At 33.5% G+C, this 26,222-nt stretch overlaps 1 protein-coding gene across 2 annotated transcripts in view; it reads right to left on the reverse strand.

Annotated features, from left to right (window-relative positions):
• LOC143201271 (protein turtle homolog A) overlaps positions 1-26,222 on the reverse strand; it is a 461,942-nt gene that overhangs the window by 22,325 nt on the left and 413,395 nt on the right. For both annotated transcript variants that reach the window (XM_076412222.1, XM_076412221.1), the window contains exons 5-7: positions 19,856-20,059; positions 14,904-15,049; positions 14,687-14,840 (exon numbers count right to left, since the gene is read on the reverse strand). In XM_076412222.1, the coding sequence (XP_076268337.1) occupies positions 14,687-14,840; positions 14,904-15,049; positions 19,856-20,059 (504 nt within the window). The remainder of the gene's footprint in view (positions 1-14,686; positions 14,841-14,903; positions 15,050-19,855; positions 20,060-26,222) is intronic.

Below are 26,222 nucleotides of genomic sequence, written 5' to 3' on the forward strand. Positions count from 1 at the left end.
AAAGTCTAGTATTATAAGTTAGAATCAGTTTAGGACTCATTTTCATATAAATTTGTAAGAATTGATAATCTGGTATTAGTTACAGTGCACCAAGTAAGTAATTCATTCGTCCTTGTATCTTTAATTGTTCAACATTTTGTTAGTTTATTTCTGATACAAATTTTAACCTTAACAAAAAACTTTTATAATACAATGCCTTGAAGAAACGATGTTATTAGTTATGAAATTTGTTACCAGAAATACACATAAAAACCTAAAAGTGACTACATAAAAGTATATTTTACGATAAAAAACCACTACGGATTTCAGCTCTATTTTTGGTGAATGTTTACTCGACCCCAATTACAATATTTATTACATTTGACATATGTCATTATTGTCTACTTGATTTCCGTGTTATCGAATTGACGTATCTATCAAAAAATACCTGCATTTGTATGAAATATAAATTGTGCTGAAATATCGGCCAGTGTCGAGAAATTATCATCGATGTTTAATACGTTATATATTCTAATGGCGAATAGTTTCGAATTCAATCATAAATATTTGACAACCAATGGAAATGACGATTCTTCATGATAACGAAACTATTAATGACACTGATAGAGATATTAGGTATGGGAAAACAAAATCGTTACTTTTTCTACTTTCTTCGCAATTTCTTTATATGTTCTTATAGTATAAACCTTTTCCGGACTTCCACAAGTATTTCAATATCAAAATTGGCCAATTTGGTCCAGCCGTTTTCATGTTTTAGCGAGACTAACGAACAGCAATTCATTTATATATTTTTCAAATGAGTGTATTGTTATTTTAATGATTTTTAACCGTGGTTTTTAAAACATTTGGTATCACTCTGTACAATAACTCTCAGGCAGTTAATTATAAAGGCTATTACGACCGTACAATCTCTTTTTTTCTCATTTCAGCTTAAATTCCCGATTCCTCTCTACCCTTTTTCCAATTTATACAAACCCACTAACCTCCCTTCTCACCGAGGACCCTCCGCGGTCCCCTTCGGTTTCGCGCGAGCTTTAAAAAGTGTTTTCGCTGTACCGCTTCCCACCAGTATCAAGCTGACGACACCGCGACAGAGATACTCTTTTTTTCAGCCTCGTCTCGTCCCCGTGTAACATCGGCTTCGTCAAGCCGCTTCGACCAAAAGAAATTTCAGGAAACAAATTACCTGTCTGGATGAAAGCATTTTCGCCGCCCATTATTGGGACCTCAGGAAAATTTAAACCATTTAACTCTTCTTCGTTCCCTTTATGTTTAATAAAAACATTCATAAATCATTTCTTTTCAAGGCGCGCCGGGTCGGTCTCCAGAATTTCGGGGATCCGGGTTCTTTGGCTGGATGTTCTTCGTTCCCTTTTATTTTTTTGCGGGCATTGTTTATCGCGGCCGGGCTGATGGGACGGCGTTCGATTCGAATATTTTTGGGAATCGTCGGTTCTATTCCCGTTAGTTTGATTTTATGACACCATTTTTTACTATTTTTCTTTTCATTTCCTTAACAGAACATGGTTTTTAAGTAAAATTATATTTTGTCGAGTCCAGTTATACATAAATAATACAAACATATTTATATATTTATCAAAATATTCATTATAGGATATAATATTTCATCCCGTCTTATTAAAAATTGTATACGAATCTGTTAAAACAAGGTTCAATAAAATGGTGAATGCGCTTTGATACATCATATATTTAGGTGAATTTCAATTAGCACTGTGGGATGGTCGAAATAATAATTTAATTAATTAATATTCAATTAGTGTTAATGTGTATTCAGAAATATTAGTTTGGTTTTTATTAAAAATTGTTTAAATGAGGTTGAATTTAATGGTGAATGCGTCTTGTTCCATTTTTGAACCACCTTGAGTTGGCTTAAATAAGCCATCTATCCATTTTGAAAAATAAAATCTGTTTAAATAGAACATAGAACAGGTTAAATCGCAGTAGAGAAATATATCTAATAGCCATACTTTAGTGGACATACCGTATCTCCAGTCTAAATTACATTTCAGTTATACATAGAATAAAAATAATTCTAGCAATCAAAATAATTAATTAATTTAATAATGTTCATTGATTATATTTGTTTGATAATCTCGAAAAAACTTCAATATTCGTCTACTGCAGCGTTTTGTATTAGCTATCCTAATGCAGATTGTGTATTTAAAGAAAAGGTGTATCATATGCATAGAAAATGTGTACATTAAAATTAATAAATTAAGGAGTTTAATTAATTTTCATTGATTCAAATAAGCACTATGCCTTCCTTCTATATACTTTTTTTTTCTATAAGACAATTTTTGGTCCGCTAATTTCTACCAATCATATATCTTAACTAATAAATATATATTGACATGGTTACCCATGGAATCCAGATTAATACTATATATTTATCCTGTACTAGTGTTGCTTGTATTGTATTGATGCAAGAACAAGTAGGTTGTACTAAGCATACCATAGAGATGTAATAGAAAAATTCATCAAAGCAGAATAATTCTACAAATGAAGGTTTACTACAGTTGTCACTTCAAAAAATACTCTCTAATTTGTTAGTTACGATTGATGATAATAAATCAAAGTTCTGAATCAAAAACAAATAAAAAACAAGGTTGTTTTCAAATAAATTCAATCCCACTCAATCGCAATCGCGGAATAAAATTGAATCAATGAAAAAAAAAACGTAGGGTTACGGTATATAGCTCCAAGGTAAAATCATGATTAGCCGAAATCTCTTTATTCCGAGCGCCAGCCAACGTTCTTTCTCCGTCTGTGGGTTTTTTTGTCGGTTTTTTTATTTATCAGCCCCAAACTGGACTGAAACGTGTTTTCCATGTAGCTGGCGCGCGTTATACGACGACGCTTTCGATGTCACGTTCGTTTGGCGTTCGTCCAGATGAAATTGAAATGTCCGATGGCAACGTTGCCGTTCGATTGTTCTTTGAAAGAGGCGACTGTTGCGCGACTCTAATGCAACGCTTGATATGGCTTTGTTGTCGTTATTTATCGTGACGCATTGTAATCACGGCCGTGTTGCTTCGGGTCCTATTTGTAAAGTTAATTTTGTGAATTGACTAGTTGACCGTTATGCTAGGTGACAACATAGCGTTCTTAATTAACGAAGAATCCGACTGTTATTGCGTTAGCGGCTTTGTATCGGACGCGAAGCGCTCAATCGATGAGCTATACTATTTCGGAGTATTTTCTCCAATTCGCCGTTGGCTTAAATGATGTAGAAAATATTTCAGAATGACATTCAGGAGCTAATTTGGGAAAAAATTTGATAAACAGTTCTTATCGCTCGTTATCTGAGAAATTTTTGAGCTCTTAAGATGGATTGTTAAGTTGTAGTCTGTGATAATGCTGTAAATATTATAATATGCTACGTGGTGCTTTAAATAGGTTAGTTTTTTAGTAATTTTCACACTACTATAAAACATACCATTAAAAAAAGCAATATATAGTCGACACCTATCAATCAGAGTAGAATTTTTAGTTAAAAGCCTAGCACATGCAACAGCTTTGTAAGTGAGTGACACCAGAGACATTTTGAGAAACATTTGAGAAAAAAATGGTGCTGTTTTGGACGTATCTAAAATTTTCTAGATTAACTAATAATTATGCTTACGTTAAACAATTTAAGGTCTATCTTCTATCCTAAAGTGATAAATCAGCTGCCAATTTACGAATTTCCAAATATACAACAAAACAAAGTACTTTCATAGTCCATAGAATGAATTTTTCCTTCTTGTTCCATATAGTGTACAAAATTCGCAATATTGATTTTAATTTGCTAGTATCAAGACATCATTCTGCATTTTAGCTTTGTATATAAATATTTCTGTAGTCGAGGATATGTATACTTAAAATAATTATGGTAGCGTGTTAAATTATGTTCCATTGGAATACAATTTTGTGTTCTAGTCATGGTTACCTAATTTGGTAAAAATTTAATTTTGAAAAGGCTTATGACGTGTCACAATAAAATGTGGGTTACTTTTTCACACACTTAATATATTGAACAATTACTTAGATCTTATAGCTGCTTTCCTTGCTCGTCGCTTATGTCGCGCAAATTTTGTGGGAATAAATCAAGATGTGAATGTAGAAAATATATTTTGAGAGATGCCCGTGTTCCAACCTTGTGACAATTCTTCAACAAATTGTCGATTACTTGCCTGTAATACGGTAATTTGTGAATACTGAGAAAGTTATGAACAGCACTTGCATAGCATGAAACGATGACCATGCTACTGCAATAACATTTGAAATTAAATGTTTTTCTTCAATCATTAATCATTTCTCGTAATCGCCAAAGGCATTTTTGTACTTGTACTTGGACAAATTGGCAATAAATCACTGTCCATGTGGAACTGTTTTCGACACTGATAATACGTCAGGATATTTAGACTGCGCTATTTTTTGAATTTATAAGGCATTCATAGATCAAAAATAACAATAATCTACATGATTTCTATGTTCTATCCATAACGTTCGAACAGAACACTAAAAGTATTAATTTTTACCAAGTGGCTACTTGTAAAGCTTTGGTCTGCATGCGCTACAAAATAATTTCGATACCCATGACTTGTCAGCCTTTATTACGATAAAATTAACGGACTAAGAATACAAATTCTTGGTACATTTTTCATGATTTTTCGAGTTTATCGAACATACATCATCCATAAACGTAACAAAAACACTTTGAGTCGATTTTGAAATATTGCCGCTGGATTATCATATCAGTCAGCTGACAGTAGCTATGACAGCGTAATTCTACCACTCTGCGCGGAAGACTTCAGTTCAGGGCATCAAATAACGTTAAGAGTAATTCTCATCTGCTTGGGTGCAAAAGTTGACTCGAATTTGTAAACTTGTGCTATTGTTTAGTTGTTGATATTTGGTATCGAAAATGGTTTATATACCAACAGATTGTTGATGTAGTAACTCAAAATGACTCTGAGATGAACAAGAATTCTTTTATTAATCAGATATAGCTCCTTTCGATTTTCACTTATTTCAATTAACGCCAGTTTGTCTAGAATTCTAAAATACTGTTAGAAATGTGCCGGATAGTGATAGATCGGCCAAACCTAATTATATATAATAAAAATATGCTTTAAGTTAGTTATAATTTCCGTTGATAAAATTCTGAAACGGCAGTCACTGTCAAAAGCTAACTTTAATCTTAATAAAGTGACGATTTACGAGGTATATTGGATTATATATTTTAAATGCTTTACGAGCGGCCGCCCACTACCGAGGAACGAACCCAGCCAAGCTTAAATCAGTCCAAACCGCATTATTGAAAGTATCCCATGGCGTCCTCGCCTTTTTCTTCAGCTCAATAACGACCGATCGTAAATCTCTCCCGAATATCTCTTATCGCCGACGTGCTGTTTTATTAACTCTTGGCGTGAAACTATTAACGGTCACCAGACCACCCTCCGTCACTTCGGCCACTCTCCTCATCAATAATTAATCTTAACGTTAATTTTATCGAAATCGCTTTTATGACGGTCCGCACAGGACCGTCGATTAATCGAACGAAATAAAACACGAGAGGGAGATGTAATAAAATCGAGGACAGAAGAAGAAATAAAGTTGAAAATACCGTACTTTAGTAATATAAGATAAGAACATAAAACATAAAGGTGAATCATATTCTCTGTAATTATGTATAATAGATATGTGCATATAATATTTAAAATGGAAAGGTGAACTCTAAGTAAGCAACTCAATGTAGATGAACAGTGTATTTTACATATACTTGTTTTTATCTATATATAGAAATAAATTGCTATTCGTTAGTCTCACTGAATCTTGGGTTTGAAATATTTGTACAGGTTCAGGGATGGTTTCTGTAGTGAGAAAGTATGAAAAAATTGTGAGGAATATAATAAAAAGAATTTTGTTTATCCATACAATATCATTGTCATTGTCATCAATCGTTTTACTGTGAAAAAGGATTTTGTGCTTGCAAAATATTTTTTGTTTTGCGAATATTAATTACTGATTTTATCTATCTGCCCCTATTGTCCAACCGCGATTAGAATACGTAATATATTAAACATTAAGTAGTTTGGTAATCTTGAAAATCTCATGTTTTCTGAAACTTTGCTGTGAAATTTTTGGGTTCATTCTTTAAATGGGCTTCGATGCTGATGATTGGACTCTTTAGTCTACATTTCCTTCAATATTCCTTTAGTCCTGGGTTGACCCTATGACAAGATGCAATCATCTGCTAATTACACAGATGACCAGCGAGAGACAGAAAATTATATTCAACAGTGAAGCGACTATTCTCAAAACTACAAGCTTTTTTTACTCAGAACAACGACTTGCCATCTTGCCATTGATGACGATATGACGGCTATCCATATATCGTATATCCATATATCGTCATCAATCCTGACAAAACACATACAGGTTAGCACGGGAGGATGTTTAATTCGCCAACAAATGGCGTAGGGGCTATTTATTGCCGATGAAAATTTGTAAGATAGATTTAATGATATATAGGACATCGGGTCATCTAGTTATATTACAAGTATCATCTGGATTATATAAACAAAATAAATAAATAAACAAAATAAATATTAAAACAAGAACGTTGAAATCTGCTACTATGTATATAACGTATTAACAAAAGTTTCTACATGCTGATATAAGAAAAGAGAAAATTTTAAAAATAATTTAAATTACAATGTATATATTTTGCAAAAATTAACTTTTTACAATCAAACATTGTACCCAAATTAGAAGACACATTTATGGATAAAGGTGATCTTTTGATAATTAGACTGTTCTATACCAAAGAAAGCGAATTCTATAAACATTAACTAAACTGATCAACTAATACTGAAGAAAAAACATAGTACTGTACAACAGACTATCAAACTCTGAATGATAAACAGGCTTCGTGGCTGAACAATAATACACCGCCAACAACTACGCTGTATCCTCGAGGCGTGTATGGTAAACACAGAATGGCCGCCATCACCGGTTGCTTCTCCATGTAGCCCGCCGTCCGCCAGTATAAATAATTGCTCACATTTCGGCCTTTAATGGCCATATAGAATTTTAAACAGATCCTTCTTTTTTCCGACGGATTTCTGTTAAAGCGACTTGCGGAGGTAACAGATAATGTTTATTTTATTCTAGCCGCGTGAATATGTATATAATAAACATTAGTACATTTGAGAATTAATATTTATCAAATGGAAATTGTCGAAATTAGTAGACCTAAGAGAGCGGCGAAGTTTAAACTTTATTCATCAAAATTCTGTATCAGAAGTAGACGGGGCAAAAACACTAAGCACATGTACTATAAAAAATCTCTTTTAATAATAACAAGGTAAGTACCATTAAATAAATTAAATGTTCAAAAAAGATGAATCGTGTACTGAAAAATAATATATTGAATACCATATATATAAAATTATGAATTAAATATGTGGAAATATAATAATAAAGTATTAAACAAAGAAAAGTGAATCGTGAACAACTAAGTTATGATAAAAGAAACAAATATTTATAAAACGGCCTTATATTTTTTAGATATTACATGGAATAATAAAGAATACGGAAGAAATGTGAATCGTAAATTTTCAAATTATGAAAAATTAAATTTTTACAGGAGGTCAATTTCATTTTTCTATGAAACTATGATACAACGTTATATGAAAATGAGTATTTTCTGATTGGAATTAATAATCTTGAACGAAAAGTATAAAAGAATGGCGAACCATCAGAAAATAAATTAAATGTTAAATAAAGATTAATTTTATATTAAAAATGATGTACTGAATATAATATATAACAACATATTAGTCAACTAAATAGAAATATAATACGAAATGTTATATGAAGAAAGGATAATGGTGAACAATTAAATTATGATACACGAAACAAATATTTCTATAGGAGTTGAATTATATTCTTAGATAATACATGTTATGATAAAGAATACAAAAGAAAAGAAAATCGTATATCTTTAAATTATGAAAAATAAAGTTTTTTGCAGTAGTGTCAATATTGTTTTATGAAACTTCATATAGTTTGAATATTTAAGCGTTTAGTGATCTTTGAAATGCTGCTTATAAGCGAAGATTCCTATATGTAGCTCCTAAACATTTCATGTATTATTTAAAATATTAAGCTCCATAAAAGTTTTGAATAAATTTCTAATAAGTAGATATATACTACAAACACAATTGTTATACAAAGGAAAGTGAATCGTGAACAGTTAAATTATGATAAGAGAAAGAGATATTAATACAGGAGCTGAATTATATTCTTAGATAATACTTTTAATAATAAATATTACAAATTATAAAACTTACATTTTTAACAGGAGGTTTATCCTGCTTTTATGAAACTATGAATAAACGTTACATGTAAAGTATTTTCTCTTTGAAAGGAAGTATGTATCATGAACATTTAATAAATTAGAGATGTTTAAAATGACTTTTTAACTATTACTATTTTTAATGACATGCCTGCTTATGAGCAAAGATTCCTATGCATAGTTACTAAACAATTCATGTATTATTTAATATAGTAAGTTCCATAACAGTTTTGAATAAATCTCTAATAAGTAGATATATACTACAAACACAATTATTATACAAAGAAAAGTGAATCGTGAACAGTTAAATTATGATAAGAGAAAGAGATATTAATACAGGAGCTGAATTATATTTTTAGATAATACTTTTAATAATAAATATTACAAATTATAAAACTTACATTTTTAACAGGAGGTTTATCCTGCTTTTATGAAACTATGAATAAACGTTACATGTAAAGTATTTTCTCTTTGAAAGGAAGTATGTATCATGAACATTTAATAAATTAGAGATGTTTAAAATGACTTTTTAACTATTACTATTTTTAATGACATGCCTGCTTATGAGCAAAGATTCCTATGCATAATTACTAAACAATTCATGTATTATTTAATATAGTAAGTTCCAGGAAAGTTTAGAATAAATCCTCCAGGCCTAGTCAACAAATTCGGTGGTATTACCATGAAGCTCTCACCCCCGGTACACCGCCGACTTCGCCCCCCTCGACTCCCGGTTGCCGTCAACACTTTGCCATCCCCACCGCCGCTCTCCTTTTAGGACGAATAAATTGGGGTTTGTATAAACGCTAAATAAACACCTCAATAAATAACCAGGTTTATGTTACGGTTCATTAGCGAGGGGGACCTCTCCCGCCCCGTGGAATAGACGGTGGAACGGCGAGGGACGAGGGGAGGCGCGCGGGGGAATTTTAGCGCGTTCACCGACAATTACGGCTTCCCGGATCTCGTCCCGCGCCGCCCCCCTCCGCGCGCCTCCTCCGAAATATTTTATTTCGTTTCTCCTTCCTTCGAATGAAATTATTTTGTCTGTAAATCAGCGAACGGATCATTTGTTCTTATTAATTTGACGGTTTTGAAGAAAAGTGGCGTTCAAAAGTACGGGAGACAGCGAGGAGGCGGGGAGGAAGGGCAGGCAGAAGAGTGAATGAACGGTCTGCCGGAGGGGGATGAATGTTTTACGGCCGTTGATGTAGGATGTAATCGCATTAGAGGGTTACGAAAAATACTTAATATTTTAATTTTTATTAATTAATTGTTTTCAATAAATAAATAATTAGATTGTTAATCTTGTAAGTCTTTTTTGACAATAAAAATAGTCACTTGTTGTGTAACTGCTTTGTGGTATTTTTGTCTTTTTCTCCTTTTTAACCAACTAGGGTTTATCTGGACTGGACCTACAGTTTAACAACGGTCCTCGGTATTAAGCTTACTGAGTGGTCAATGACCAACTGCGTAGACTTATCCGGCCTGGCTATTGGCGTGATTGGGATGGTTGGTCCGAGTCGGGTTCTCTACTGCTGCCTACAATGGCGTTTACAATTACAATCCCCGATATAATGTACATCCATGCCACAGCAGGATTCAAACCCGTGACTATAGCTACAATAGGAGGAACGTCATGCTGTCTTGACCATTACGCCAACCAAGCCCCACCAGGTGTTTTGTCAGGTCTGATGATGATATTATGACGGTCGGATGGTGATGGTTCTCCGATCCAATGCTATTTTGAAAATATTGGATAATTCGTTGTTCTGATGAAAAAAAGTTTTCTGAAAATAGTTCATTTCACTGTTGAATTATGACCACAATGCAATAAATTACAGCATCAGTATTGCCCTAAAATAGATTTAACAGATGGATTTAAGTTATTGTAAACTTATTTCTGATAAAAATTTGAATGTTACCAAAAAACTTTCATCATATTATCTTGAAAGTGGAGATGAAATTGTCTTAGATAATATGCGTGTGCTAAATCACGACATTTGAACTATTATATTTTTGAACGTTGGTCAAGAAGTGGTTAGAATCATTTCCTATCCCAGTAACCCAATGGAACTCGTAGTGGGACTAAGTGTGGCAATTTTACTTTTCCACTGGTACAATATAATCAATTTATAACCGAATCACATGAGCACTGCGCATGTGCACGAACTCGTTACTAACCTACCCCTTTCAATTCTTATCACTATTGAACGCAATTGTGACATACTAATACGGCTATTAACATTTCTTATTTTTTCTTCATAAAAACCTTCCCTGGATATTCCCAAATATTTAAGAATAAAATATAGCGAGATCGGTCCAGCAATTCTCGACTTTTAGCGAAATTAACGAACAGCAATTCTTTTTTTATAGTTATAACGAATAAATGACGAATAACTAATGAAACTAAAGCTAAAAGTGAAAGAAAATTGAAAGGATATATACAAATGCTGTGTGAACTAAAATAAAATTTGAACAAAACCGAATATTCAGTAATTAATCGTTATGTTATGGAATGTTTAATAAATACCGTTGGGTGTCATTATTTCTGTTCGTGTTTATTGAATTTGTCATGGTGTTGACGGACATTGTTGGTACAAATTCCGTTTAACGACAATAAAATTTTAATTAATTACCATGTGTGTCGGATTTTAAAACAGGCGGTTTAAACTAATGCTTTAATTTAATTAATTCACCGGACATATTGTTCATTCCTCAAATATATTATATGAGGTTTGGTATAAATGACCAATGAAATGAAAATTGGAAAATAATGATGATTGAGAATTTATTTAATTTAATATTTGGTTATAGAAAAGTGTTGTTGCTAGTAATTGATAACACTAACATGTGGGATTTAGAATGAGGTAAAAATGACATGAGGTCTAAAATGAACTAAAACTCAAGGTTGATGCGGCTACATGGCGATGTTTTAACGTCTTCAATGTAGATCACCTGAGTTCACTGTATTATTGAACGGGTCATAGTTGTAGTTAATAAATACCTGTAATATGTAATATTTGATGTTCCTTTTATAGAGTGTTAAGGAGTAACCTTTGCATTTTCAAACATAATAGGTTTTTATCTTCTAAGTTGTTGAAAGGTTCTATTTCCTTTAGAACGTGCCCCGTATTAAACCAGCTCCCCTGTCGTATATTAAACCGAATTTTTCGCAACCGAAACAAGTGAGAAATTTACTCGACAAGAACCGGAATTAATTGACACAATTAATTAATTATAAATGAACAAGGGGTCGAATTAGTCGGACCCGAAGCCGGCGTCCCATTAGCGCAGTTTTTGTCCCGTTTTTTACCGATTGCGACCACGAAAAATTCGGACGATTTTTTCCGAATTTATTCGTCCGGACCTTGGATCTTTTTGCGCCTGTGCGCGATGCAAATTTATAAAATAACGTTAAACCCCACACACGGAACTCGGGGAATTAAAAGCGGAGCCTACCGTTGGGTACGGCTCGATTAGGGGGAACACCCCCTTCCTTTTTTGTTCGATTTTACAATCAAATTACGGTTTAGAGTGAATTGTTTTGTCCGAATTTTAATCTTATATTTTGCAATTAGCTAATTTTATTAAAATATTCTTTTTGTCGGGGATATTCTTAGTACAATTTAAATTTACATATTAATTTATTACTACTGTTCTGTGGCATTTGCATTAATTCAAAAGCAAGGCGAGTACGGGATTAATACTTCAGTATTTATTGTCAAAATTAAAATAAAACTAAACTACTTATACAATAAACAAGTTCGTGTGGTTTGATTCGCTTCAATCTTCTGATTTCCTGCGCGTTGATCGGTAGCTGTATTGCTTCCACGTTGCTGTAATTTAGCTACCATTTGATTTCGAGGTCGTCGGGTAGTCCTTCTTTGATTATATAGACTAATAAACCCCAATAAAATAATCCATCCATTAAAATTGACCTGGGCAAGGAATAATAAAGATAAAGCGGAAGTTTTCTCGAAACACTTAAAAACACTATTTAATTTGTACCCGTCTGAAATATTCGCAACAGAAGAAAATCACATACTTGACTTTCTTAACACTCCGTTTTAAATGGACCTGCCACATGGGTAGTTTACTGCTAAGGAAGTAAAACAAACTATACTTAAAGAAATCAATGCTCAAAGCTCCTGGTTTTAACATAATTACTGGAAGAATCTTAATAAAGCTCCCAGGAAAGTGTATCAAATTAATAACATTCAAATGTAACGCCATGCTAAGACTTAATTACTTTCCTAGCACTTGGAAAGTGGCTTAAATCATTATGATTCTTAAACCTTTGTAAAAATCAGAAGAAGTCTCCTCTCATCGTCCTATAAGTCTGTTACCTATGATCTTTAAACTTTTTGAAAAACTATACATTAAGAGACTCAGAATAATCACAGAGGAGAGAAATATTATTCCAGACAATCAATTTGGCTTCCGTAATAAACACGAAACAACAGAACAAATACATAAATTAGTCAACTAAATTAACAAAAACTTAAAAGATAAGAAATATTGCCCCGCTGCATTTCTCCATATTTCTCAAGCATTCGACAAGCTTTTGCGCCATACGCACTTTCAACTGCTGAAACCATACCCCACAGACATACATTTTATTGTCAAACAGGGTGACGAAAACACTCACCTACACCCAATGATACAGCGGCTTTATCATCACGAGGATCCAATATCAGCCACAAGAAATCTCCAACTTCACCTTAACAAAGATCGTGATTCTAATTGTGATTGAAAACGTCGCGTATCAAAGCAAATGAGAAAAAATCTACCCATGCGACATTCGCCCTTTTTAGAAGAACATGTCCCTCAGCAAAATTGAATAATTATGAACTTCCGCAAGCAGACAACTTTACATATCTGGGAATGCATATGGAAAAAATATATAGTGACAAAACAGCTTGGGCTTAAACTAAACCAAATGTATTGGCTGATCTAAATTATCATTAGGTAACAAGGTTCTGCTGTATGTGTCAATACTTAGACCCACTTGAACCTATGGTATTTAACTGTGGGGCACTACTAGCAAATCTAACATAGATATCCTCTAAATGTTCCAGAATAAAGTGTTGTGAGTCATCGTCGATCCCCATATTACGTGTCCAACAAACTGATTCAGCGCGATATCACCTTAGATCCCATAAAGAGGGTGATTCGAAGTGTTAGTGTGAAGTATTCTGAAAGACTATTAGTGCATTCTAATACACTCGCTAAACAGTTAAATATGTGTGATGACAGTGTAGTGTATAGGCGTAAAGGCAAACTAGCATACAAACTGATTAATAGGCACTTGTACTTTTTCTGCACCCCCAGGCAGATATATTGTGACAAAATATATGAAAATGAATTAATGATGACAAATAAATAAATTGTATATATCAGTAAATGAAGAATGAAACAGAATAGATCCTTATGGATCCTTCATCCAAAATATAGAATAAAAGGTATCTTAAAATATCTACTGACTTTCTGCTATAACTGGGCGTTCAATATATGTAACTTATCGGTCATAAAAAGTAAATATAATTACTACTATATGACCAGAAAAAATGTTTCAGTCATGATGTGGTTCCCGATAAGAAATAACAACCGAGAAAGACGAATATACACTAAATTCTGTCACACAAATTCATCATCATTAATCATTGTCACGGTTTCTTTCCTACTGTAAAATTACAACCACCCAACGTACGATACCTCGTTTTCCCCGCCCACATGCCCCTCACCCAAAACTGGAGGATCGCCTTCGCCATAACGTCGTAACGCCGCAAGGCCGGTATTTTTCTCCGCGGCATAATATTACAGCCGCCATTTTTCATCTTAACCTAGAATTATATTGCTCGGCAAACCCTTCACCCCACCGCACTCGGAAAATGGATGCTAAATCGCGGTTTCGGTGCATTTCTAATGTAGAAGGTGGAAATCCGAAAGTAGGCTTTGGAAAAAAATGTGACGATAATTTATATCGCCTTATATTTATCATATATATATATATATATATATATATATATATATATATATATATATATATTTATATATATTATTTATAAATATAATCAATAATATATACCATAATTAATTAATCTTAATGCTTTGGTGGTAACAGTGCAGAAAAGTAAATAAAATAGCTAATCATTTTAAGAAACAGATTTGGTTAACTTGTGGTCATTATAAAGATGGTAGAAATGTTCGATTTTGTATAAACTGATAATTATTTTGAATCATACTGTCTATCATACAATAAAAAATTAACTAATACAATAATTAACTTATAATAAAAATATCTAAAGAATTACTTACACACAACGTTGAGTTTGAAGGAATCTTCTTTACCCACATCGGGTAATTTCGGATTTTCTCCTACGCATTTCAAAATAGTACCGTCATCTTCTGGTACTGGAGAGAACGAGACTGAATTCAGCACCAGCGTGTCGTTGGTACCTTCTTCCAGGAACTGAAATTATTATTACGGTCTGTTTAAGAGTTGTTCTATTATGTATAGAGCAGGTTTTGGTACCTTTCCTCGTAAAAATGGGCGATTTTCTCGCATCCAGTGGATCATCGCCTTAGGTCTTGATCCAGACACCTCACAATGTATGGTAATTTCTTCATTAGCTATGAGTTGTCGAGGTTTCATCGGTATTACAACACTTAAAGGACGTACTGTAAAAAATTATTTAAATATTAGGCATGCTATAGGTTTCAATATTATTAAAATTTTATCCAGTGTAATAAAAAGCAAACGTATAAACATTGACGACAATACTTTGAAAATAAATATTAAAATGAAACAGCGGTTTTCATTATTTTTCACAAAAAGAAACCAATTTAAATTTTAAACGAAAACAAGCCGTGTGATTATAAGGACATAAACAACAAGATGGCAAAAATCAATTATAAAATCTAAACAGTAAGATAAATAAAAACAATACGTCTGGAATTTTTTGTACAAAAAATGCTGTTGTAAGAAAAAGGGCGAGTCAAAACAGTTTTAGATTTTTATTTTTTTAAATAAATAAATAGACAGTGATATTGAAATGGGGGAATTATGGTGATTAAATATCTATTGGGGGAACTATTGGTGATAAAATATTTATACCATACAGCTCATATTATTCTTTTCGCAGAAAATATTTTACATAATATTTTTGGTCAAAAATTGAATAAACTCAAGCGTCGAGCTGCTACTCAGCGATGGACTCCACTTCAGCCAATAAGGCAAAAGCGACGCAAGACTGGTACCAAGCCCATTTTCCGAAATTCATCAAGTGTATCATAAGAAGATCCATTATGTTATAGTTATTCATTGTTGTTTTGCTAAATATATCTGATTTAATAAAATTACCATTTAAAATGTTTCATGCCTTTTTTTGGGACTTTAATTTAACTATATACAATAGCCCTTAAAATATATACTATTGTTTAGCAGCTTTAAGAAACACAGATAGAAAGAAAAGAGACAGATAGGGACAGTGAGAGAGAGAAAGAGAGAGAGAGAGGGAGAGCAAGAAAAAGAAAACACCCGAAGACAGGCAACGACGAAATCAAAAACGGCAATTTAAATTCAACGCCGGACATCTTCGAAATTATAATTAAAAAAGGATGTAACGTATTTGGAAAAGCTCCCGGTAATTTTCTTTCAATTTATTTTTTCCTCTCGGCCTCCTTCTTCTCGCCCATTCTCTTCGTCTTCTTCTTTTTAGCTCTCGACGGCGACTCGAGAAGCGGCTCCCTTTTTCTCTCGTTCTTTTGCCCGCCGTCCTCTTCAGTAAACAACTTCCGCACCTTCTTTTATAAGTCCACAGCCGGCGAAGTGAGACCGACCAGTGCTAAAGGAGCGAACGAGATACCGAGAGGGTGTACGAGGGAGAGAGAAAGAAAGAGCGTGGAAGAACGGGGTGTTTTCATTGTTTTTTCGATGATTAAATTTCCAAGTTTAATTTACCATAAAACAATCTTCTTTCCGTTGCGTTTTGTTCCTGCTCCGATCGGCCCCAGACGTTCAAAGGGCGTTTTTCGTTATTCCGCACAAATTCTGGATAAACGATTATCAAATAATCCTACAGAAATATCGAGGGGTAGGCTGATATTGCTTACAGTTTATGGGCCCTTTATGCGTGTAATAAGAACGAATAAATAAGGTTTCAATTTTTTAAAATCACGAAAAATAAAATATATTTTTACTGCAGGTTAATATTCGTTACTATTTTTCAGATGTTACCTACATTTCACACTACAAATAACTTTCATTATTTCATCTGTTGAAATATTAACTCAAGTTTTCATGGGGAAATTGTGTATACAACAATCAATAAATAGCTGAAGCATTGCCGATCATTTAGAACAAATCTTTAAACTATTAAAAATTGAGTTTGAATTTCCCATTAGATTTGTGACACTAAAAGAAACCTCCAAAGTTATAATAAAGGAAGTCAATTTACAGAAAACATCAGGCTATGACTCAATAATCAGTGCTGAAAAAGAGAGGCAATTATAAAACTCACCAATTCGATTAATGAAGTATTCTGAGCATATCCCGGATGCTTGAAAAATGGCTGAAATTTTTAGGATTCCGAAAACTGGAAAACGACCAAATGAAGTAAAACCTTATCGACAATTTTCATTGATACCAGAATTTGAAAAAATCCTGTTAAAAAGGCTAAAACCAATCATGAAAAAGTCTACGAAGAGGAAAAACTTTGCTTAGCTATATTCTTGGACGTAGCGTAAGCCTTTGATAAAGTCTGGCATAAGAGTTTGATGTATAAAGTTTATTAAATTTTATCAATTTTATTAAGCAATAGGTCGGACTCTTAATGTTCTGTTTTTTTTAACTACTCTGTATATGGCATATACCATAAGTAGAGAATATTACTGTAGCTATATTTGCTGATACTTGTTCTTGGAAACAATAGCGAAGAAACAACCAGAACACTGCAATATGCCAGTAATATTATAAATAAGTGGACTAAGAGGTGGAGAATAAAAATCAAAGCGAGTAAATCAGTGTATTTAGAACACATCTACAAACTGTTCAATGCTACAGTAATATTCCTAAGTACCTTAGTAATAATAAAATCCTGAAACCTATTGTGGATTCGTCCAGATACTATAGGAACTATTACTTACACCGGATTCCAATTCTATAGAGGAAGTTAAGAAATTCGCAACCAGACATGGCGAAAGATTGCACTCCTATGTAAGCACTAAAGTGCTGAAACTTTTGTATAACACTGAAGTAAGTCTAATTTTGTGTAATTGAGTAGTGAAGTATACTAATTGGAAAAAATACTATTAAAAGTGCTATTAATTTTTATTTTATTAGATGCTAGGTAAGCCACTTTAGAGTGATTATTATATAAGGTATTACAAAAAATTATCGAATGTCAATATTCAATCCTGTATAAAATTCACAAAGAAGTATGAAGAAAATAAATTGAACTTTTGAAATCATGTTCCCTGTTATAAATTAAGCAGTAAACGCAGGCGTACATCATGTATTTTAAAATTGTTTTTTAAAACATGAAACGTAAAAGAAAATTGAATCGCATTTATTAAAATTATGATTTTAAAATAAAAAGGCCATTATATATAAACGTTTAAAAGAAAGCGAATATATGGTAAAAAATACGCATTGAAAATGAATGTTTTTTTATGAATTTATATTCTAAGAAGAAAGGTCAATCGTATGTCATAAAATTATGCATACTAATAAAATTTGAAAATTTATATTTTAGATTATACTATAATTATAAATTGTACAGGACTCGTTGTTTGTTGTCTTTGATATAAACTACTTTAAAATACAAAATTGAAGCCTTTTTATCGAACCAATAATTTTCTCTAAATTCTTGCGACATATTACTCAACAGTTTCACGACTGCCACTTAGTTCGATATTACAACAAATAGTAAAACAAGCCCCCTTATATTTGTGGACTCTATCGTTCTCTAGGCTAATTTACTTGAGAGCCGAAGAACTCTCGAGGTTATAGGCGGAGAAATTGCCCCTTCGGGGAGAAATCTCCTCTCCTCTTGTCGCTTTATTTATCTGGAAGCTCGGCTCGCAGCTACGACACCCCTGCTGATTGAATATAAACGAAGATGTCGGGAAAAAATCTATTTTTGACCGGGGGTTCCATCACGAACCGACGAAAAAACCGGGCCGACGCTGGAGGTTGTGCGATTGGACAGATATGTGGATTGATGGAGGAAATGCTGAACATATATTATAATAAGCTGTCAGGTCGACTGAGCAGAACAAATGAATAACGTTCGGCGGATAAATAAATCGCTGCGGAGGTCAATGTTAGGGTAGAAAGGATGGAAAAAAATTCATGTTCAGTCTGGGTCTCGTTCTCTCTGTCCTTCGTGTTATTGTACATGTATATGTAATGACGGTGAACTAATATAGGAAGACTATTTTTTAATGATTTAGTTTTGTAGTATCTGGAATTCTGGAAACAGAAATTGTTTTATTCTTGATGCATATCGAAACTGTTTGGATATGTGGAAAGAAGCATTGTCTACAACAACATATTTAATTTGGATGAACTTCTTTGGACACACCGAAGAAGAAATTGATAAATGGTGGATTGTGAATATGTGTCATAAAAAATTGAATGGAAACTCATGGTGATTGAATGAAGCCAAAAGTAGAAATAACGTGAGTACACAATGAATATCCGGTAAAAATCATATTGTAGAATGTGAAAGGCTTATACTTGGATGGATATATGTGTAATTGTTCAGAATGTACATGAGTATTTGGTTAGAACGCATGAGGAGAGAATGAATACTTACTATTTTACAGATGTTGCATATGCATTAGGGAGAATGCGGTGATTACAACTAATTTTATCAAGAAAACTGTACACAGGTCGAAACAAAAGAAGCTATGGAGAAATACAATGATATCAAAGAAATTTGATGAAGGAAAAACCAACTAATGAAAGTAAAATAATAAAACAACTTTAACTAACTAAACCAAACAATAATTAACTGTAGGTTTAATTCTTTCGAGAGTATGTGCATTAGATGTAGTATAAGGTTAAAGTAAATTATATGTGATACCATCATTTTTGCTTAATTATTTCATTTACATTAGAATATGCTGTGACATCATAAATATTGATGACGCGAGTTAAGTGTTATTTTGGACAGATTATACAATAATTTTTTCAGTTCATTGTGTTGCTATCGGTCTAGCAATTGAACCTAGCAAAATATTATGAGCAAAAGTTCAAATGTAATTGACCCAAGAAAAGTAGTTCAGATAAAAATAGTTATATCATAAAAATATTCTATCAAAATCTATCAATTTCCGGGTCTGTTTTACTAATAAGTATGTTTTCATCATACAAGTTTACAAGACAATGTAACAAGAATAAAGAAAAGACGGCGGATTCCATTAATATCGTGCAGACAAAAAGAAAGAACGTGGCGTGGGTGAGACATTGCCGACACTTACGGAGTAATTCCAAACGGACGGTCTTCTCCGAGGGCATCATTAGTTTCGTATTGCTGGCCTGGCACTTAAAAGTGGAGTTCAATTTGTCTCGCGTCACTCCTTTGACTTCCAGCCGATTGACCATAACATGATTGCCGATGGCCTCGATGTGGCCTTCCACGATACGATCGTTTACAAACCAGGTGACGGTCGGGCTGGGTTTTCCTGTAAATAAAATTGTTCAGATTAGAGCCGCAAATATTTGTTATATCTTGAGTAACTATATTTTAAAAAATCATAAAAGGTTGTAATATAATAAATAGTATTTTTGAAATGAATGTAGCATTTATTTCAGCAGGTTGAATATATATGCAATGAAAATTGGGCTATACATGGAGAACTTGATTCATAAATAGATATTTCTGGCATTTTAAAAGTAGTAGTTTTGACAGTAGTGGCAAAGAATGCGGATAAAGGTCAGTAAAGTTCTACAACAGGCACTTTAAATCATCTCAAGATCAAGGAATTGTGTAAAAATAAGAAATTGAGCTGCCGCCCAAAGATAAAATAGTAATAAATGAAAACAAGTTTAACGATGAATTGAATATTTATGACAATATGGTGAGATCTGCTTGTTTGGTCTCAAAATCGGAGGCAGTTCTGCCGGCTAGCAACGGACAATTTTGATATACTAATCTCACTGGATAAAGTTTGAATATTGAAAAAATCCAACAATTTTATGAACCTTATTTAAGTAAGGAAAAATAAAATACTGCAATCTATATGCACAGAAAATTATAAACATACATCAAATGTGATATGTTGCATTTTTACAACGATAGGGTGTTAATTTTCTGCAAGGTTTTATTGTAAGAAATTATGTCCTATCAAGAATTTTTGAAGTTTATTTTAAAATGTTTTACAGAAATGCACATGACAATCATGAATTGAAAATATGATATACTTTTCCAGAGCCTTTCAAAAGTGTTAAAATCAGTACTCGGGTAGTTTTATACATTATGTTCACTTAAATATTTTTAATGGCACTCAACAGCTAACTACGTTTTTCTCTCGTTTAAATGGGAATCAGTTTCATCAGTTTAAATGGAAAATCATTATCGGCTTTAAGAAAATTCCTCAAAATAAAAAATAAAGTTTGAGAGAGCGTTGACTGGAATATGGTTCTGTAAGACCTCCATTGTAAATCCCTCAATATTAACGTATAGTCTTAGTAATAATGTTGAATAGTTAGAGAATTTCACAGTTGAAATGTGTAGCAGTTATTTTAAGTAGTTAGATATTGATGAAATGGGAATTCGGCTATAAATGGGAACATGTTTTGTGAATAAAAAATGTTTAAGTTAAAAGAGAAAAATTTAAAAGTAGTGGCAAGGGTCGCTGAAAAAAACCAGTAAAGTTTTGAAATACTAAATTTTGGTAGTTATTCAACACGCGATTTCAAACTGTCTCAAGTCCAGTGGTATAGTGTAAAAACAGGAAGTTAGAATTCGTATGAGCTACTGACGCACATTTATTTATTTTTTATTAATCTCTTAGAATTTCAACAATCGGCCCGTGAGCAATAAGTATTATTATACATACGATTTCCGTTATATAATATAATTGTCCTGACTTGAAGAAGATCGCTTCAGTAGGCGATCTGCTGTACAACTTATAATCTAAATCTTTTCTAGATACATTTAACTGTTTGGCGAGTGCATTGGGAGTCATTAATAGTCTTTCAGAGTACTTTGCACTAACACTTCAAATCACACTCGTTATGGGTTCTAAGGGGATATTGCGCTGAATCAGTTTGTTGGAGACGTAATATGGGGCATCGACGATGACTCGCAACACTTCTGAAAAACATTCCCTCCCAAAACAACTCCCAAAAGAGATTTTAACGGAATATGCTACTTCCAATTACTATCTGATGCACTCGCTTGGTTCAATTCTTGTTTAGCTTCAAAATATCACTAATTTCGCTAGATAAAGCTTCAATATTAAAAAAACAGAACCTGCATAAACCCTATATAAGTAAAATTAAATTAAATAACTAAAAACTAAAGCCAAGAGAAATCGGCAAGTCGGTCTTCGCGACAACTCCCCGCTGCTAATCAACTCCATTTCCCTGTTTGCGATAAAATTAATGACACTTCGTCGAATTCCGCCAACCGACAGCCGGCGAACAGTCCAATATTATAATGTGGAATTTAATTTGTCAGATTCGACAACGCAAACGAGAAAATAACGGGCGAAGCGAAAAGTCTGAGCCGGAGTTACCGCATCGGCGATGGCAATTTGTCTAGGTGCCGTTTGCCGTAATGATTTTATTCGCCCCATCCTCCTCCTCCTCGCGCCGCAACTCCGGTCGTGCCTCCCGCCCCCACCCGTTCCCCCGGCGGCTCTCGACGCCATCGCTTTATCAGCGACTAATTTGTTATAGGACCAATCAGGATGGATTAGTATCGAAAGAACAGTTTTGGTTTTATTGGTCGCGAGATGGCTTTACCTAAACCATAATCGGGAGGCTGGTGGAGAAGCTCTCTCGGAGTAATTAAGATATTTTTTGATGTCACTCAAGGGGGAGAAACGATATAATTTCAGTTAGAGACTGACGAGTGGAGACCGGGATGAATTCGTATTATGACGTATTTTTATGACCTAGGGGAATACATTCTAAAATGGTAGCACAACTGCACTTTTTAATGTTACGATGGGCCCTACAAGCATCAAATGTCTTTTTAATCGATAATTCAATATTTATTATGGAAGACTGTGTAAAACAAGGCGATGAACCTACCGAATTACATCCAATGTATACAGGAGTTTCGCAAGGTAGTGTATATTATATCTTCTATATACAGCCGATCTACCCACCACAAAAATAACTACTGTCGCAACATACGCAGACGACACAGCAATATTAGCATCTCGTGAAGATCCAATCACAGCATCAATGAACCTACAAACCCACCTGGAGCAAATACAACTGTGGTTGAAGACATGGCGCATTAAAGCCAATGCACTCCCCCAAGCACAGGATGTTAAATATCTTGGTATGCATTTAGTTCGACGTCTAACCTAGAAGAAGCACATACTTTCTAAACGGAAACAACTTGGACTTAAATTATATCAAATTTATTGGCTCATCGAGCGCTATTTGGTCATATAGAATTCAACTATGGGGTACCGCTAGCAAATTTAATATATCCATCATTCAACGGTTCCAAAATAAAGTGTCGCATGCCATTGTTAATGTTCTGTACTATCAAGTGAAGTGATAATTTGATGTGTGATGTGATAACAACGTGTTTGTGTGAAGAACTTAGAAAGAACGGGACCCTATGTTATTTTTTTAATTACGTAACGCTAGATTGCAATACTACAATGTAAATTTTCTGGATAAAAAGTCATATCATGTTCAAGAACATTTTAAAATAGAGATATTATGTTTATATATAATTAGGTAAAACAATTAGTTACTTAGATACACTGGACTTAGATACTTAGGGAGGGTGCAAATGGAACTGATTATAAGTATTGTATCGGAGTCGTATATTGTGTTTTAGTCCAAAGATGTTAACGAAATGAAAGAGTTTGAACATATTTCTTAGGTATATCATGAGAAAAATTGAATTCAGCTCTTAATGTTGTCAAAAACTGTGTATGGAGTGCCATAGCCCTAGACATGGGTGGGCGGATCTCCCCTGACAATATATGAACGTTACTAGCAGGATCTGGATTTGAAGATGATAATAGAGGAGAGAAACTCATATTTTATTGCTCAAAATTTAATGCTATCTTTAACTAGGTCCCAGACCAGCTGGGTCAAACTATTAAGCTTAATTATCAGTAGAAGGGAATAGTACAGTATTATGTGTTAGCATTATGGAGATGCCATCCAAGATCAACCATTTTATTTCCCTTGATTTCCTTGTGGTTGGTGATCCAGGCAAGTGAAATATTTCTATTTGGTGTAGAGTACTGAGAGTATTTACAATTATGTTATTACCGTGATATTGTAATTTAATAGCACTTAACGCACTGGAAGAGTGCTTGCCATTGAGAAAGTGTTCAAGCGATATTCACAAGGCAATCAGTTCAGTAGTCGAGATTGAACGTCTTTGAACCACCTGTATATAGGATACGCGACAAGAGATATTTTGATTGGAGGTCATTAAAATTGGCACTGAAGAAGTCCCATTTATGTTATGGTAGTAGTGAATGAAAGATGCGGTGTCCACAAAGGAAATTTTATATCAGGAATATGTTGAAAGAATAAGGTCTTTATTATCAGCTATTCTCAATTATGAGCTACTGCTATATCCGAAGAATGTTTTATATTCTGGGGATATACAGGAATGAATTAAATTTTTAGTATCTTCATCAACCAGTTACTATGTTTATGTAGTTTGATAGCTGAATTGGACTTTCTTATTGGAGACCAGATTTTCATCATCAGTACTGAGATGAGTATCAGGAAGTTAGAGCATCTTTTCAAACAAAAACTTCTTTGTAATTAATAGAAGTTATTAATAGTCATTAATTAGTAGAACCTATTGTAGATAGGATTAAAATTTTATTATCCTAACCAACTCAGACTTTGGCTTTCAGTATCTTCATGTCGATTCTTACATATTTTAGATGAGATATGATAACCCGTTATTATATTTATGTAGTTTGATATCTGGATTGGACTATTTTATTGAAAACTAGATTTACATCATCAGTATTGAGTTGAAGCTCATGAGTTTTGTTGAATCTTTTCATACAATAATCCCCCTTGCAATCAATAGACTTTCTCCTGCTGTGGTTATCATTAGAATTCTTAACCAACTTTAAAATATAATTTTTCACTTTCTATTCACCGATTTCCTGAATACTGGCTCATGCTTGCTTTCTGGCTGATATTTTGATACAACCAGTAATTGCGTTTACGGTGTGCTTCCTTCTTACATTTCGAACTAATCTAAATATAACGTTTAATTTATTTCGTATTGAAAGAATTTTTCACGAGCTCTCGCTGCTGCGCGTTCACTCACACACGCGCGCACGCACCCCTTCCTACCCGTAATCCTACTAAATTAAATTTCGCGTCGCGAGAACACCTAGAAATGGCGGGGAACAGCTCGCGGGGCCAACCGCTGTACGAGACGTTAGATTTCGACGATGTTGTCGTCACCGTTCCTATTAAGTTTACACTCTTTGATCTTTAATTAATTAAGAAGCGCCACGCTTCCTTTATATGGTTGTTGAGCTGACGAGGCGCCGGTTGAGCGGAGCGGCGGAGGGGCGACGGTGTTTTTTTCGGTCCCATCATCGGCGTAACCGTTCAATCAAAGTAGCGACAAATAACTGGGAAATTAAATGTCGAGACGAGGGACTGTTTTTATTGAAAGCTCTCGGATCGTTCAACGGTTCGGTCTATGGTAAGGAGTTTTGAATGAGGCTCCTTGCTTTATTTTGTTCCTTCATCATTCGCTTTATTAATCGTCTTAAAATTGACTGAGTTTTGTACTAATAATTTCGTGAAACGTCTCATCAATTTCTTGCTTTTAATTAAATTTTATTAATATATTGCCAAAATATATAAAGTAATATTAGAGCAATTTTGTAGGTATTCATAGTTTTTGGACATATGATTTCCCTGTTTTATGTTGCAGAAAAGTTATAGTGTTTTCTCTTCTATAACGTTCATACAACTTTTTATGTGTCACTGTACTAGCGACTATAGCGCATGGCAGGATTTCCTATTCAAAAATTTTCAGAGGTTCTCATAATTTTTGGACATATGATTGACCCTTCATATATTGCGGAACCACTGTAAAATATCTTGTCCTCTTGTATAACGTTCATTTTTGTTTCTACGTTTTATTGTATTATCAACTATAGTGCATGGCAGGCATATAGGCATTTCCTATTCAATTTGTTTAAAATAAATTTTCATAATTTTTGGATATGTGATTGCCCTTTCTTATATTTCAGAAATATTGTAGCGTTTTAGTTAGAGTTATAGTTTTTAGTTATAGTTTTATGATATTATAACAGATATAAAAAATATATATATTTTTGATTTCTTCAAGTTGAATATAGATTATGAGGAAGGAAGTGTTCTGAAGTACGGAAGTTCTGAAGAGTTTTGTACTAATAATTTCGTGAAACGTCTCATCAATTTCTTGCTTTTAATTAAATTTTATTAATATATTGCCAAAATATATAAAGTAATATTAGAGCAATTTTGTAGGTATTCATAATTTTTGGACATATGATTTCCCTGTTTTATGTTGCAGAAAAGTTATAGTGTTTTCTCTTCTATAACGTTCATACAACTTTTTATGTGTCACTCTACTAGCGACTATAGCGCATGGCAGGATTTCCTATTCAA

This window comes from Rhynchophorus ferrugineus, unplaced genomic scaffold (genome assembly GCF_030347505.1).
Source record: "Rhynchophorus ferrugineus isolate W39M unplaced genomic scaffold, kcgeb_rfMv2 rfM8, whole genome shotgun sequence".
Taxonomy (NCBI): Eukaryota; Metazoa; Arthropoda; class Insecta; order Coleoptera; family Curculionidae; genus Rhynchophorus; species Rhynchophorus ferrugineus.